Raw genomic sequence first — 15,678 nt, forward strand, 5'->3', positions numbered from 1 at the left:
AGTGGGAGCCAGGTGTGAGAAGCGGGGAAGGTATCCAGTAGATGTGAGGTAGAGCCACTGTCTGCCTCCAGACAGCTCACTTCAGACCTGTTATTTCCATCATGTCTTCATTCTCATTCTTGCTCGCTTTAGTTTTTGCAGGTGCAAGTAGGGTGGGTAGTGAATATGAGGCCAAATTCCTCCTGATTGCCTCAGGCTGGTGCAGAGGGGTAAGCACTGAGGGAAGCAGCTCCTTCATAAGCAGCGACTTACAAATAGTTCTTCTTTTGCAGATGGGTTCTGGGTTTTTTTCCCTGAGTTAGTAATGAAAAACCACAAAGTGAATGAAAGGAGGTAAGCATGTCCATGTTGTATGCTGGTGGGCATACAACAACAGGAAGAATGTAATTGCAAACAGGAGTTCACAGGGGTGGAGGTGGTGCCTTTTTCTAGTTGGGCATCTTGGACTTGCACCTATTCCTCCTGTTGGCAGCCAGAGAGATGATCAGGCAGGACAGAGGGCTGCCATGTATTAGCTTAGAGGTCCCAGGGATGTTACCCCTACTGCAATGATGGGATGTTGTTAGAAAAGAGTAGTCTCAGATTTCCATGCACTTCTAACAGAATGCTCTGAGCAAACAAGGCCACTCTGTTTTGCCTAATGGAGCACGTACAGCATTCAAACATAGCTGTGCTGTGGTGCCTGGCAATTTGGAAAGTAGAACCCAGTGAGATGGGTCCTGCTTGAACCAAGGAGAGATCTGCAGCCAAGACTAATAATTTGAGACAAAGCCTTGGTCAAACATCAAACCATCCTAATGCCTGGAGGAAGCTGGAACCAGAGCTGGAAAATCAGGCTAGTGGCCCAGGGAGGGAATGAATACAGTTCAAAGCTAGAAATGAGAAGGGGTAATACATCTCTAAGAGATGCTTTTTCCTTCTCCTGATTATTGGCTGTCCAGGAGGGGGCGGGGGGCTTTAGCTGAAGGAAGGCATATTGCTTTGCATATTTGCACACAATTCTTTGGACGTTATGGAGAACAAGCTGGCAATCCAGAGTGCTTCTAAGGTGCCCCAAGCTCTACGTGGAGTTTTACCACATCCTTTGGCAAGTAACAAGTCATTAGTATCCAATTACACTGAAATCATACTTAATAGAAGACAGGTTAAGACAAAAAGCAAATAAAAACATATACTCACAGTTGCCAAGACAGATAAACATATAAAAGAGGTAGGTGGGGAAATGAGAGAAAACCAGGCTTCAGTTACTGGCTTTGAAGATTAAATCAGCAAGGCTATTCCCTCATATCCAGGCATTTTGCCACAGGCTCTCCTGACACAGTGAGGAGCAAAGAGCCTATCTTACTCCACACCTTACACCTCAGGCTGTGTTGACCAAGAAGTTTTTCCTTGTGGGGGAACAAAGGACCTCTCATGTCCTCCTAAAATTTTTCTCCTAAAGCTTCAAATTCTTCCAATCATAGGAGGTTCACCACCTTAGTATGGAGCTCCTCCTACTTCTTCCTTATTCAGGAGACAGGATGGCCTTTCCTCTTGGCAAAAATAAGAATGATTTCATTCCTTTAGCATTACCTGGCCAGCTAACAATACCTTGGCTCAAGTGCTAAGCCAGAGTGCTGTCGTGGGAAAGGCGCTGGTTCCGTTTGTGATGTCTCAATGCCATCATTTTCTTTTTCTCTTTTTTTTAATTTTTTTTTTCTGTAAAAATGTAAACATCTCTTCTTTGCCCTCCCTGCTATCATTATTCTGCTGGGCATACAAAAAAGTGTGTGTTCCTAGTCAGGTTTGGTTTGGAGGGGATATGTTGTTTCAAGCTAGTGCTGGGAATAGAATGAAGGGGAGCCAGTTCCTGCCTGCTCAAGCAGAGGCTGCTCCTTCCTTGGTTAATGGGACTTGTCTTTTCAGGGGGAGGGTAAGACAGTCTACTCCATTCATGAAAGAGGATAAAGGAGATGAAGGTTGTGGGAAGGAGGAGAAGCAGGTTTCTGCGGTGCAGTGAAGTAGCAGAGGAGGTGGAGGTATTGTGCTGAGCTCAAGAAATCACTTTTAAAGGACTTGTTCAATGCAGAGGACATCCTGAGACTTACCGCCGTACATGCACACGCAGCCTCCTTTTTTACCCTGTTGTGTCTTTTTTGCTTTGCATCTTCCTGTTACCTCTGCAAATGTCCTCCTGCCAGTTTTACAAAGTGGCCTCACGTAGGGACCTCACAGAGATGCCCATTATCTGGCTGGCAGCACAGTTTCCTGCCTAAGCTGGGAGGAAATGGTCCAGTGTCCTTCTTCCCTCCTGCGTGGCTTCTACAGCATTTAGGACTGAGGGAGGAGTGGGGTCAACACCAGGCCAGGGCTGGAGAGCAGAGGCACTGATCCCACTGCCTCCCACATGCTGGAGAGTCATGCTTCCCTCAGAAAACTGTAAACCATTGAATCACATGGAATCAATTAGGTTGGAAAAGACCTCTGAGATCATCAAGTCCAGCCTATGACTGAACACCACCATGTCAACTAAACCATGGCACTAAGTGCCACATCCAGTCTTGCCTTAAACACCTCCAGGGAAGGTGACTTCACCACCTCCCTGGACAGTCCATTCCAATGTCTAGTCACCCTTTCTGTGAAAAAATTCTTTCTAATATCCAACCTAAACCTCCCCTGGTGCACCTTAAGACTATGTCCTCCTGTATTGTCACTAGCTGACTGGGAGAAGAGACCACCCCCACCTGGCTACAACCTCCTTTCAGACAATTGTAGAGAGTGGTAAGGTCATTCCTGAACCTCCTCTTCTCCAGGCTAAACAACTCCAGCTCCCTCAGCTACCCTTCACAAGATATGCTCCAGACCTTTCAACAGCTTCGTTGCCCTTCTCTGGACAACATGAGGGACAGGATGAAAATGAGAACACCAAGATGAAAAAGGTGGAGCTTCCTGCTCTACACATGGGCCTCTTCAGATTCTCTATTTTTAAATTTCCAGCTTGGTGTAACTTGTGAGGTCAGGTATAAAGAGCATTTCACCTGGGAACACATTAAGAAGTCACCAGAGGAAGGATGAGAGAGTTGTCACCTTCTTCCTGCCTGACTAGGTGACACCTGGTTCATTAAAGAAACATACTTCTCTGAAAGTGAAGGATAGGTGACTTCAGTTCTGGGAATGAGCACCCCTTTTGAACACATTCCAGGAACCCAAGGAATTGGCTATGAGACCTGACATATCAGGAGCACCCTAATGAATGCAACATGAGATATGACATGCAGAGGAAGCGTCTAAGGAAGCATTGCACCTTCTCAGGGTGATCACCTCCACACCTGGTGATGTGTGAGAGATCTTGCCAGTTCAGATGAGCAAAGATAGAAGCCTGTGTAGTTTTTGTAAGTGTTCTGTAAATATGATCTATTTTGGATGGATATTAATGGATTTTTCATGGCTAAATTATTTTATTTGAATTTTTTACTTCATGTCTTCTGGTTTAAGTGGGATTTCAGTGCTACTGATTGCCCACTTACATTGCTTGCTGAAGTTCACAATGAACTATTGTGGCCACCTAGCTCATGTCAGGCTCCTTGGCATGTTTTCTCTGGAGTACTAAAATTAGTGATAACCATGCCTGTCCCATTTTGGCTGCAGGAATGTGGTCCCTGGTGAGTACCTCTGGTGGAGGTCAGGGATAGGAGAGGCATCCTCTGCTGGCAGAAGTTACTGTGGGCACTGGTGTGGAATAAAAGATTGGCTCCGGGCTTGACTCTGGAGGTTCCTCAATGTGTCTGTCAGGGGTCCAATAAGAAGTTCAGTGATGAGCAGGAATCTTCCTCCCCACACCAAAATCCCCTATTATTTGAACTGGAATTACAACCAGTGACTAAGGACTACTCTGAAAGCACCACAGCCCTCCACTCTGAGCTATCAAAAGATGGGAGATATGGTCCTGAGAGAAACTCCCGTCAGGATCCCACAGCAGTCCCAGACCTGGCAGCATAATGGCAAGTAGCAAATACATCACTCTCAGATATAGGGAACCAAAGCCTAAAAGGCATCTTGCATACAGATTTCTGCACAAAACAATGCTGCTGCTAAGCTGTTAGCTCGCTGTGAAGTGCTTCATAGCAATGATTATGGATGGAAATAGCAACAAGGCCATACTAGGTGGGTAACTGGAAGAGATGTGATTTCTAGTCTGCTCTTAAATAAATCTATTATCACCCCTCTCATGTTTGCATTACAATCTTTTAGATTATCAGAAGCAGCAGAAACATGCTGTGTACTGCTCCAGCTTGTCACCTCTCAAGGATTCCCTGAAGTAGTATTGTCTGCACACCTGCAACAGGATAGAGGTGAGGGGGAGCTGACCCCATGACATCATAAAAAGAGCAGCACAAGTGACTCAAGGAAAAAAAATTTGCAATAAGTACATCAAACAGAGGCTCTGTCCTTACACCACCTCTCCTTGTTTGTAGGCTTCATTATCAGTGCTGTGATAGTGGAAATGCACATCAGCTCTGGCACTGATCCAGTGCTCCGCTTTACCACCATATCCTAGCCCTCCCTGTGCCCTGCACATGCCCATCTTCTCCCCTAGTTGCCTTCTCCTGATCCAAAGGGTGGCAGTGGCAGGGGATATGGGGTCAGCAGTGCTCTGTTTTCACAGCTTCTTGAACATAGTGGTGGGACAAGGGAGTGGGGTCAGCAATGCTCTGTTTTCACAGCTTCTTGAACATAGTGGTGGGACAAGGGAGTGTGTTCAGCTCACAGCAGCACACCTTCCTTTGCATACAATCCTGGAGCAGCCTCCTTCAATGCTAATGATTCGGGTCACAAGAGTCACCCTCCGGGCTGAAGACAGGCTGTGCTTGGCTGGGTGAGGAGGAGGTAAGGGGAGAATTTGGGGTGGGGAGGAAGACAGCCAGCCCAAAACTCTTTGTCTTCTCCCTAGATCATAGTATCAGACTATTATGATGCAGCTTATTCCCCAACCCTGACTGCAGAGGGTAAAACTGCATAGTGAGGGATCTCCATGCTCAGGCAAAACACAAATCTTACTGCAAAGCTGCCCTCTCCATGGCGAGGTCAAAGCCTTTGAAAAGACACACACAATCTGAGTTATTCTATGGCCAAAGGACTTGCTGTGCACCCTTTCTTCCCTTGTGTTCCCTAAACTCTGCCAGAATCAGAAAAGCTAACTCCTAGGGAACAGCCTGATGGGAGAGGGTGGCAGAACGCCACACATGCAGACATGGGCCGACGTGCATGAGATGCTTCATGAAGTGATAATTCAAAAGGATGTTGATCTAACAGGCTGCTGCTTGGTACAATGAGCACGGTGTCACAGTGTCACAGTGGATGGCATTCCTGATCACAGCTAAAAATGCCTTCATTCAACTCCTGCCTGGCTTGAAGGCATTTCCAGCTGTTGTTGTCCTTGCAAATGCCTGCATCTCTCTCCTAAACATTGTGCTCCCCTGTGCTCACATGAATCTCACATGAAGGAGTGGGGAAAAGAACTTGGCTGGAAAATGGCCAAAAAGGAAACTTGCTCTTCTTATCTGACTTTCAAAAGGAAAAAAACATTGGTACTCAGAAATGAATAGTCATGCTGGTTTTTCCTATATGCCTTAAGAGAATTTTCAGGGCAAAGGAACACATGAAAGGAAAACAAAGGAGTTTAAAAAAACAAAACCAAGGAACCCCTGTCGCCTCTGTCACCTTTGTCACCAGTCACATGTTAAACAGGCACTTGAATAGTTCTGGTAGCAGCTTACTGTGTGAAAAACTTCCTGCCCCCATACAGAGTATTTTTGTTTAGCTGTAATACCAAAATATTTGATCCTTTTTCTTTGAGCACTGTATCTGTATTCTATCCTGAAGGAATGACCCTCAAGATGGGGATGGATGAAAACATAACCTAGACCACGCTGGGGGGCTGGGATCGAGTCTCAGCACGTCTATGGTGTGGTACAAAGTCATGTACTGAGTATACAATTAAAATCAATCTCCCCTTTGAATTATAGACCTCAGCATTGTCCTGGAAAAAAAAAATACCTTGCTCTGCCAGCTGAGCGATGGAGAGAATACTGAAATAGCATCGAGAGTGGCTTATGTCAAGCAGACCAAGGCTGGGGAGAAACCTGACACTGGGACAGGGCTGTATCTCTGCGAAGTGATGAGCTGATGCCAGCTGGGAAGTCTGAGATGGATCTGTGATTTGAAACACAAGTCCATTCTCACTGAACATCACTCTCCTTTCCTACTGGCAGAGCTGGGGTTGCAGCAGCAGGGTTTGAAGCGGAGTGCTATGGCCTGTTAAGTCCAGAGCAGAAATCAAATCTGTCCCCTAGTCGAAATTCCTGCTCTTAGAGCTCTGCAATCCTCTTTTCCTTAAGTTCTGGTATGCTCAGGAGGCCCCCTAGCACCGCCCCTGCTGAATCACCTCTGCCCGTCCTCACTGTCACAGCACCAATTCCTCCGCTGCTAACCCGGCACCAAATACCCCTGTTATTCCACAAAATGCAGGTACTAGGGGAGGAGCTGCCATTCCTTCCTCTCTGCTAGTAGGGGAGACGTCTACTCATGATTTACAAGCAGGCTCCTATGGGGTGCTGTGATAGCAAAGTAGAGGGCAAAGGGTCAGGGGTGCATTTGAAAAGTGGGGGATTGTGTTAAAATGGTAAAGCATTTGATTGCTTAATCTCCAAAATGAGAGGGGTATTCTCTCATTTTTCTAACTGGTGTGTTCTCCCATTTTTCTAACTGCTTTTGTTATATTTATATCCTTTCTTCCTTCATGTCTCATTTTCACTGCAGGGCATATTTGGGGGTGTGGAAAAGCAAGCCTGTGCCTGTTATCTGTGAAACTTGTCCCTAGCCCTAGAAAGGACCTATTTTTAGGTAGGCAGTAATGCAGTCCTATTTCTTTCCCACATGCAGTCCTTCCTCCACGAAGTGCTTTGGACACACTTTTATGCCTTGCCTGTGAAATGTGGATCTCTTTCTAGCAGTAATGTGTGGAGGAGATGAGGGTTTGGGAATCTCTGGGCTTGTAAAGTTGTGTGTGGCTCAGGGAGATGCTGTACTGCTCATCTCATGTTTGTTATCCCACAGCCTGTCTTTTCAGGTTCATTGATTTTGAGACTTTAGAGAATACAGATAATTGCAGGGAAGATGATAAACACCTCATGTTAATCATCTTTCGGGGTCACCCAGAAGGGTACAGACTGACCACCATTTCTCGTCCTGATCTTGAGCACTGTGAGGAAACCAGAATTTTCTTTTGGGAGGGCTTTGTTTCCCTGTGTCCTCTAAAGCTGGGTGACAGGTTCACTCCGGCTTGCTGGCACTGCTGGAGGAGAGAAGGAAGCTAAAGGATCCTCCTTCTCCCAGGCAGACAGCTGGGGCAACGACCCATGTCTTGGTGTTCCACTGATGGCAGAACCACAGCATACAGTAGTGAGTTTGTCCACAGATTCTCCCAGTCTCAGGGTCTTTTAATCCAAATCCCTGAGGTTTACTTGATATAATTTTTGTTGTTACCACTGATGAATCTGGAACGGAAGTTATTATCTAGTTCATCTACCCTTTCATCCCTTTTTCTGTCTGTTTGCTGAAAACTGTGGAAGTTCCTTGAGCAGGGATAAGCCCAGAGAAGGCTGCTTGTGAGCACGATTAAGCTCAGGTCAGTGTCCATCCCCTGTTCAAAAGAAAAGGGCAGACATCATCCCTCTGGCTGGTCTTTGTAGCTTGTCCCTGAAACCTTTGTCTTGCACATTTGATGTGCTCCCAGTGACTCACCCTTGGAAAAGCTTTGAGCTTGCCCCTGCTGCTGTGATTTCATATGTGCAAAAGGAAATTTCGAAAGATGTCATTATCTCCTGTGCCGGTCCTTGTTTTTCTGGAGATCTGAAACCATCTCTCAGATTGTTTTTAGAAGGTCTCCAAATACTGACCGCATATGGCCTGTCATCACATATGAGGTACACAAAGACAAATATATATATGTGTTGAGTGGAAAAAATGTCAGTCTCAAACGGCAACTGTTTTTGAAAGCACTTGTCTCTGTTGCAAAGGCTCTCTGCATAAATTGAGTCATGTACAGGGGTAGTTTCGGTTTTTATCATGGGTTGTATATTGATCACAATAAAATCATGAAATGCAAAATACCTTTTGCAGTTTGCACTTGTATAGGTAGGAGGGCTTCATCTTATAGCTGGCTCAGTGGTTTAGTAAGTCGTTGCCAATGTAAGCGAAATTTGAGTCTCTGCAACATACTGGCTGTAGGTGGGAATGCCAGTGCTCACTGTCTGCTCCTGAGGGACTGTTCATGGGCACATACAGAAGGTGAGATGGATGGAGAGCCTCCCATAACCTCCCCAAGGGATGCTTGCCTAAAAATGTAAATCTTTTCAGCCAGAACAACAAGCAGAGTTAGCAGTATGGGAAGAGGGGAAACTTGCATTTTCATTCTGCTCAGTTTTGCATTCCGGTGGACAGAACTGGAGGCAGCAACCTGTTAAGATGTTGTATTGATTGGGCAGCCAGGACTTCTCACTGGAGGTGAACAAGGCAGGGCAAAGCAGGGGGATATGGACAGATGGGTCTGGTGGTCCACCCTTGCAGCGGCAGTAGCTGCTTCCCTCTGGCCCCACAAGGGCACCCACTAGACCTGTCCTCTTCCAGCAGCTGAGCTGTTGTTGAAAGCCTGCATGTGAACCCCACCAGGCTCAGGAGCACAGGAAGCTGCTGGAGGCAGCAGGGTGGGGGCAGGTATCGCTCTCTGCAGGGGGATGATGGGCAGTTGCTGTCTGCTTTAGGCAGCTGCCAGTGTAGAATTCCCCACCCTCAGGCTGGGTGGTAGGGATGGCAGGGTGTTCACTCATCCCCCAGGACAGGTGGGAGGTGAGGTGGCAGCAAGGCAGGGCACCATCACCCCATGGACCGGGATGCTTCTCAGCACCCACTGTGTCCAGGATAGGATGCCGGGGCAAGGAGCCTGCTGCTTGCAGAGTGGCTTTGTCTCTAGCAGGCTCTCAGGGGAAGCAAGTCACGTGGGAGTATTTTTTTGCCAGTATCCTCTGGCAAAAATACACTTTTTCTCTTTGTTTTCCAGTCATGCAAGAGAGCCACAGGGATGATTTTCTGAATGAGACACGAGAGCTTAACAGCTCTGGTACAAGATAAGAGGTTACAGAGGTGAATTCTGTGAACGCAAAACCCAGAGATATCATTATGGCATTGAAACCTGAACCTGGACATCATTTGAGCTCTCCTCTCTCCTCCAAATCCCACTCCTAAAGCCAGTGCTTTGCAGTCAGTCTTCCAGGTTCTCCAAGCCAGCAGTCTACAGGCTTCAAGCTATTATTTGGAGCAAAACAGGAGTTAGAAGCAATATCTGTAAAAGCAAGCATAGGAGTTAGTGCTCTGGTGGTGTCAACAAAACCAGGTAACACTCCTGGGCAAGCAATACTGCAAGGAAAAAAAAAGAGATGATTTTCTTCTTGGTTATGGATAGCAGAAATCCAGAGTTTCTGTCCAGGAGCGGGGTTAGAGCAGGTCCTCTTGTGCATGGCTTGGCTTGGCAACTCTTTGGAGGTGGACTGCTGGTGGTCTTCCCTTGTGGGTGTGGAAGGGGAGGGGGACAGGGCTGCCAGGGAGAGACAGGAGGGTGCCAAGCTCTTTCTCGGTGCAAGTCCTTCAAAGTCCACCCTAAGTAATCCCTGCTGAAAACCAGCTGCAGGGCCTTTCCATGTCTCCACAGGCTCTTGGACTTTGCTCTTCTCTTCCTCCTTGTTGCAGAGTGGTCAGACAGTGTGTGGCTTTCTTGGCACTTCTCGTCCAGCCTTTGCAAGTGTGGTCAAGCCTCCACATTTCTTTACCTAGCATTCACTGCTGCGGCTCATAATACGTTGACAGAAAAACCTATTCTAACTGTTCATGTGTCTGAACTCCATATTCCTGCCATAAAATATTTCATCTCAGGCCTCGTTGCAGAAGGTGGGTTTCTCTTTGTTTTGTTGACTCCTTTTTTTGGTTATGCTGTTCATTACCTGTTCCATGTTAGCATGCTTTGGCACACTGTGGTGGTTTGAAAAAAACCTTTTCCCCTGGGGCTGGTGATAGTCTGCCCCAGAGGTGGTGGTTTTGATACTGGATCAATTAAAAATTTTGTGCGGAAATTACATACAGAATCAGAAGAGAAGAGGTTAATTTTAACTGCGTAGCTGAAGGAGAGGCAGCCATGAGTTGAAACGCCACATGTGGCGTGGGCCCGGGGGGTGTTTGCCCCTGGCTGCTGGCCGGGGGGGCCAGGAGCAGCACAGCGACTGAGTGAAACACCCCCCCCGAAGCTGGTGACCGAGGGGGACCCCAAAAAATCGGGAAGACCCCCTGGGTTGCATCTTCTTTTCCCCCCTCGCAGTGGGGGGAGGAGAGGAAAGCAGAGACAAAAGCAAATATGGCATGGACCAGACCAAGAGATGCAGGGTCATCAGATGGAAAGAGAGAGAGAGAGAGAGTCGGTTGGAATCAGTTCTAGGGTAAGGACTAAACTAAAAGCCCTTAGAACTCTTTGACCCCAGGGAGGAGGGGTGGAAATCCCCCAAGAAGTCTCCCAAGAGCTCAGCCTGGGGACCGGAACCTTTATGGAGCAAGAGCAGGGGATAAAGACTAAACTTTAACCCCTTGCACTTTGTGCTGCAGACGTGGTGACACGGGTGTTCCTCCAAAACGCACGGTAATACCCTCGGACGAGGTGGCCAAGGAGCGAGAAGTGGGGGCAGACTCCCCAAACCCCTTAGAAGAAAGAAGAATTCCAGCTACGACAAATCAAAACTGCTGCCTTAAAGATAAGAGACACTTCTAAGTGCTGCAGAAATTAATTTGGAAGAGCTGTTGCCTGAAAGTGAAAAGAAGACTTCTTCTTCTTTCTTTCTGGACTTTTTTTTAAGGAAAGGAGAGACAGTCTATGTCTATATATTGTTTCACCATAGAAGAGATAGTTAAAATTGTTATATATATGTATTTATATGTATTATAGTATTTATTGTGTAAGTAATAAATTGTAATATAATTCCCCTCCCCCATACTGAGTTGTGAGTGTCTGAAAACTTCTCTATACACATTAGAACAAATTATAGAAAAACTTTTAAAATTAGCTTTTTGACAATTTTTTCCAAACCACCACACATGCAGAAAGGGGAAAACCAGCAGCAGACCAGACTGTCCCTCACCTCTTTGCCATCAGATGTCCTCTGCATCAAGTGTCCTGCTCAGCTTGATAACAGAAGGCTTTTGTGGGTTACCACAAGTAACTATAAATTCACCAGAATCACATCCCAGAGGCACATTACACCCTGAGGGGTGCTTCGGTTCATTGTCCAAAGGGCCAACACAGCAGCATGATCCCACTGCTTCTTTCCATGCCGTGAACACCCCATTCCCTACATCACCATATGCCAGTGTTTCTGTGTGCTGACATTTCTAGTCTTCAGCTTTTCCTCCCAGAATTTCTCTGCTTCTGCCTGTGCAGCGAGGTGGAAGTGCCTGCCCTGCCAGGTGAGGACTGCTTTCCTCATCTAATTCAAAGCTCCTTACTGAAGCAGGTTTTGATGCGCAAGGGGCAGCTGACTCAGAGTTAGGAGGACAAGAATGAGGCGTTGAAATTCCTCCAGATGCAGAAGTCACCTCTGACCCAGCCATGGAGGGGAGGAAGAGAAATATCTACTTGCTACTGCCAGGGGAGGCTCCCTGCCAGCCCTACCAAAGCCCCAGCTGTCCGTGGCTCAGCTGCCAGAGCAGCTTCTCCCACTCAACTCCGGGCTCTTGTCTGCACCAGGCAGTCAAAGCAAAAGTGTGATTTCAAATGGGTTTAACTAAGCTATCACTAATTTCCCACGAATGCAAGACTTCAGAGAAATCTATTTGTTTTTATGGGACTGCTGACAGACATACAAGTTTACAAAGTGGAATTTCCAGCTCAGGGAGCTGCAAATGAGAACAGGAGTTCACCCAAACACTTTAAAAGCAGGCAAGGTATTGAGAATAAAATAATCAATAATACATTTAATTTGATTCATTATCGTTGCATGCAGAGAACAGTATTAATTTTCATGCAGAAATCCATTAAAACCTTCACTTTTATATATTCCTGAAGTGCATAGTTTCCGGACTGGTATTGCATTCAGACAAAGGTCCTTCCTTTGGAATTAGGGTCTGCCCCTGGATTCATAGAGGACTCATTCAGCTGCTCTACTGCATATTTCAGATGTAAGCCCTGTACAGGCATGAGGCGGAATAAACTTTAGAAGTTTCTACAAGACACTTAACAAAGAAAGTATTGTAGTTATTGATTAAAATAGAAGACAATATTCTGATTACATGTACAGTACAGTGGCAAAGTGATTTTATACAGTAATGCAGGGACTTTGGCTTAAATTTGAGGATGAGATATTTATTGCTTGTACAGTTGTGTGATAAATTATTGGCAAGTAGAAGCACAGATGGCTTTCCCTTAAGATCAGGCATCACATGTCACAAATTATCTGGGAAATTGTCATTTTAAAAATAACTCTGGAATAGGTGCCAAGCTGAGAGGGATATCAGTGTCTAATAAACAGATATAAACACAGCAGTGCCCAAAACTAAAATATATTTGAATTAAACTATGCGGAGAGAACATAGGTGCAACTAGTACCTACTCTCTAGCAGCACAAATTAAAGCTTTTCACACTGTATTTCTTTTGTTTCTTTCTCATCAGGAAATTCAAATAATGTTTTCCATGCATATTTAAGCTGCCGTGGAGTTAATGGCATGAATAGTCATTTTAGATTCTTATGTTACAGTTCCTAAAATGAAAACCTTACCAGAAGAAACAGGCACAGTTATAGGCAGGCAATTTTTTTTATCTAGTTTTCAAGGTGGTAACATGTTTACCCCCTGAAGTGTCCAAGCTCCAGAGCGGCCATTGCTCTTATTGTCTTTTCCAGTAACCATATGTACTTCACACCCTGGAAAGGTAGGATCCTGGAGCCCACCAAAACACAAGGGCAAAATTACATCCTGCATCTCATGGCCATGGCTGCTTGCTCAAAATAGAGAATTTGTTAGGCTTCAGCATGTGGCTGGGGCAGCCCTTCACCCTCCGTTGCCCTGCAAAGATAAGGGAAGGGAGTGGATGGCCTCTGCTCATCGCTCCCCCTCCTCCTCAAGGGGTGAAGGCTGCCATGTGTGAGTGAGGAGAGCCAGGGCCTCTCTGGCCTCCCCCCCTTCCCCCAGCAGCCGTCACCTGTCCCAGCCTATCCTTCTCTCACGCGCATATATGGGCACGGCAGGACGGCATCTTGTGACGCAGTGCTACTAAAAACAGCCCCAACTCCCTCCAGCCCTCGCTTGAACAATGTCCTCCAGCCAGAGCAACCCGGAGAGCCTCTGATCTCAGCACAGCCTTGGACTTATTTCAAGGGAAATTAACCTGGAAACCTCTCCACAAGGCCGTGGTCCTGAGCATATGCCCCTGGAAAAGCTAGGGATGAGCACCTCCCTGAGCTATAAGTCCTTCTCCAAAGAGCAACAAACTATGGACAACCTGGAGAAACAGCTGATCTGCCCCATCTGCTTGGAGATGTTCACCAAGCCCGTAGTCATCCTGCCCTGCCAGCACAACCTCTGTCGGAAATGCGCCAGTGACATCTTCCAGGTAGGTTTCTTCCCACAGAGAGCTCTGCTTCCCAAGCAGCACAGGCTGGAATGAATGGGAAAGCAGGTTTTTTACATGTTTTGGTTGACTGATTTTAACAGTTGGTGATACGGGAGGGGGAGAGTGATTTAAAGCCAAAGGTGATGTCCCCGGGGACCAGGGATGAGCTAACAGCAGGTGAAAGTGTCACCTGTTCACTGCGGAGACATGGCCAAGTTGTGAGCTGAGGGACTGGCCTCTCACCAGTAGTCACCAGATGCTTTTCCAGGGGTGGTGTGTTGGAGCTACCCTCTTATTTGGCATAGTGACAAATGGTTTCCTACCATTTGGTGCTTTTGGAAGAGATTTTCATGATTTTTCATGGCCTTACCCTCCTCTCCTTGTGCTACTTGGCAAGAACAGGCCTCCAACCCCTACCTGCCGACCAGGGGAGGTACAACTGTGGCGTCGGGAGGCCGTTTCCGCTGTCCCTCCTGCAGGCACGAGGTGGTCCTGGACCGACATGGTGTCTATGGGCTGCAGAGGAACCTGCTGGTGGAGAACATCATCGACATCTACAAGCAGGAGTCCACAAGGTAACAAGGGAACATGTGTCCTTCAGAGGGGGTTTGACACAAAAGCAGACATGGCTTAGGGGGCTGACCCTTTGGTCTTTCCATTTGGCATGCATGAGGTTGATCTAGTTGTTTTCTCTCTTGGAAGAGTGGAAAAAGATCATGCTGCCATGCCTGCCTGTCTGTTTGCTGTGCAATGAAGTCAGCTCTCACTGAGCACAGAAAACTTATCCAAATAGGTGCTGAGCTTCCCTGAGCTTCCCTTGCAGCAGAACATCGGGCTTATTCACACAGGCAACACTTGCCAGTGCAAGCAAAGTCCTTGAGGTCAGCACAGCTACTCATGTGAATAAGGGAAAAGTAGCTCATATTATTTATTGCAAAAACAGTTCAGACAATTCTTATTTGTCTTTAACTCGTGTGTTCTCATGCTAAAAAAGGGAAAGAATTTCAAATCTCGTTAGAAAATCCTGAGGGACAGACAGTGCAAACAAAGAGAAAACTGAAATTCACACAGAAGGTCGGCTGCATCATAATGTCAAATCAAAACTCAGTAATAAAAAGTCCACATTCCCATCAGCTTAGGATGTGAACTCATGAAATCAAGTCTTATTTAGGAGTCCACAAAAGAAAAGGAATAACCAAAAATAATATGTAGCAGAGCTGCATGGCTATGCACATGGATCAAGACCTCAGGGCAGAGGAATGGGTTAACCCTAAAAAGTAAGGTTACTCCTGAGTGGTAATTTCCTGCATTTGATGTGTAATGAATCCAGCAACAGAAAAATATTTTCTCATCTCTCTTTCCCTCAGATGGGTTGGATGCATGATACCACTGTGGAGAACTTAGTAGGGGGGAAGGTAGGAGGGAGATGATTCTGTCTCTCTACTCTGCTCTTATGAGACCCCACCTGGAGTAGTGCATCCAGGACTGTGATCCTCAGCACAAGAAAGGCATGGACCTGCTGGAGTGAGTCCAGATGAGGGACCCAAAGACGATCAGAGGGCTAGAGCACCTCTCCTCTGAAGATAGGTTGAGAGAGTTGAAGTTGTACAACCTGGAAAAGAGAAGGCTCTGGGAAGACTTTAGAGCAGCCTTCCAGTACCTAAAGGGGGCAGAGGAGGACAGTCACCAGCAGAGAGAATGTTTTGGAGTCTGACGGTGGCTTTGGCTATTCTCAGCTGTTTGAATCCCTCCAAGGACTGTTGTAGCTGGGCACGGGTTGAAGCTTCAAAGCGTTAGAGAGCACGAAGCTGGCTTAAAACTGTTCTTTCTGCTGCCCTTTGCGCTCAGTGCCAAGTGAAGGTCATCTACCCCCGTGTGTGTCATTGATACCCAAATATTATTTTAGTCAGGAAAATCTCAGAGGAAATTAATCAGCAAAGCTACGATGATGGACTTGGCTTTTGACGAAATAAGCTGGACATGTGTGGCCTCATGT

The 15,678-nt window shown here is 46.5% G+C and overlaps 1 protein-coding gene across 3 annotated transcripts in view; it reads left to right on the forward strand.

Annotated features, from left to right (window-relative positions):
* The first annotated feature begins 13,395 nt into the window (after positions 1–13,395).
* The window catches only part of TRIM55 (tripartite motif containing 55), a 34,696-nt gene continuing 32,413 nt past the window's right edge, over positions 13,396–15,678 (forward strand). For 2 of the 3 annotated variants that reach the window (XM_027748172.2, XM_027748173.2), the window contains exons 1-2: positions 13,396–13,682; positions 14,085–14,257. In XM_027748172.2, coding sequence (XP_027603973.1) covers positions 13,494–13,682; positions 14,085–14,257 — 362 coding nt within the window. In that variant the 5' untranslated portion in view covers positions 13,396–13,493. The remainder of the gene's footprint in view (positions 13,683–14,084; positions 14,258–15,678) is intronic. The other variant, XM_039378442.1, reaches the window with a different exon arrangement.

The sequence above is a fragment of the Pipra filicauda genome, unplaced genomic scaffold, assembly GCF_003945595.2.
Source record: "Pipra filicauda isolate LSUMZ 115617 unplaced genomic scaffold, ASM394559v2 scaffold138_size1969278_pilon, whole genome shotgun sequence".
Classification (NCBI taxonomy): domain Eukaryota; kingdom Metazoa; phylum Chordata; class Aves; order Passeriformes; family Pipridae; genus Pipra; species Pipra filicauda.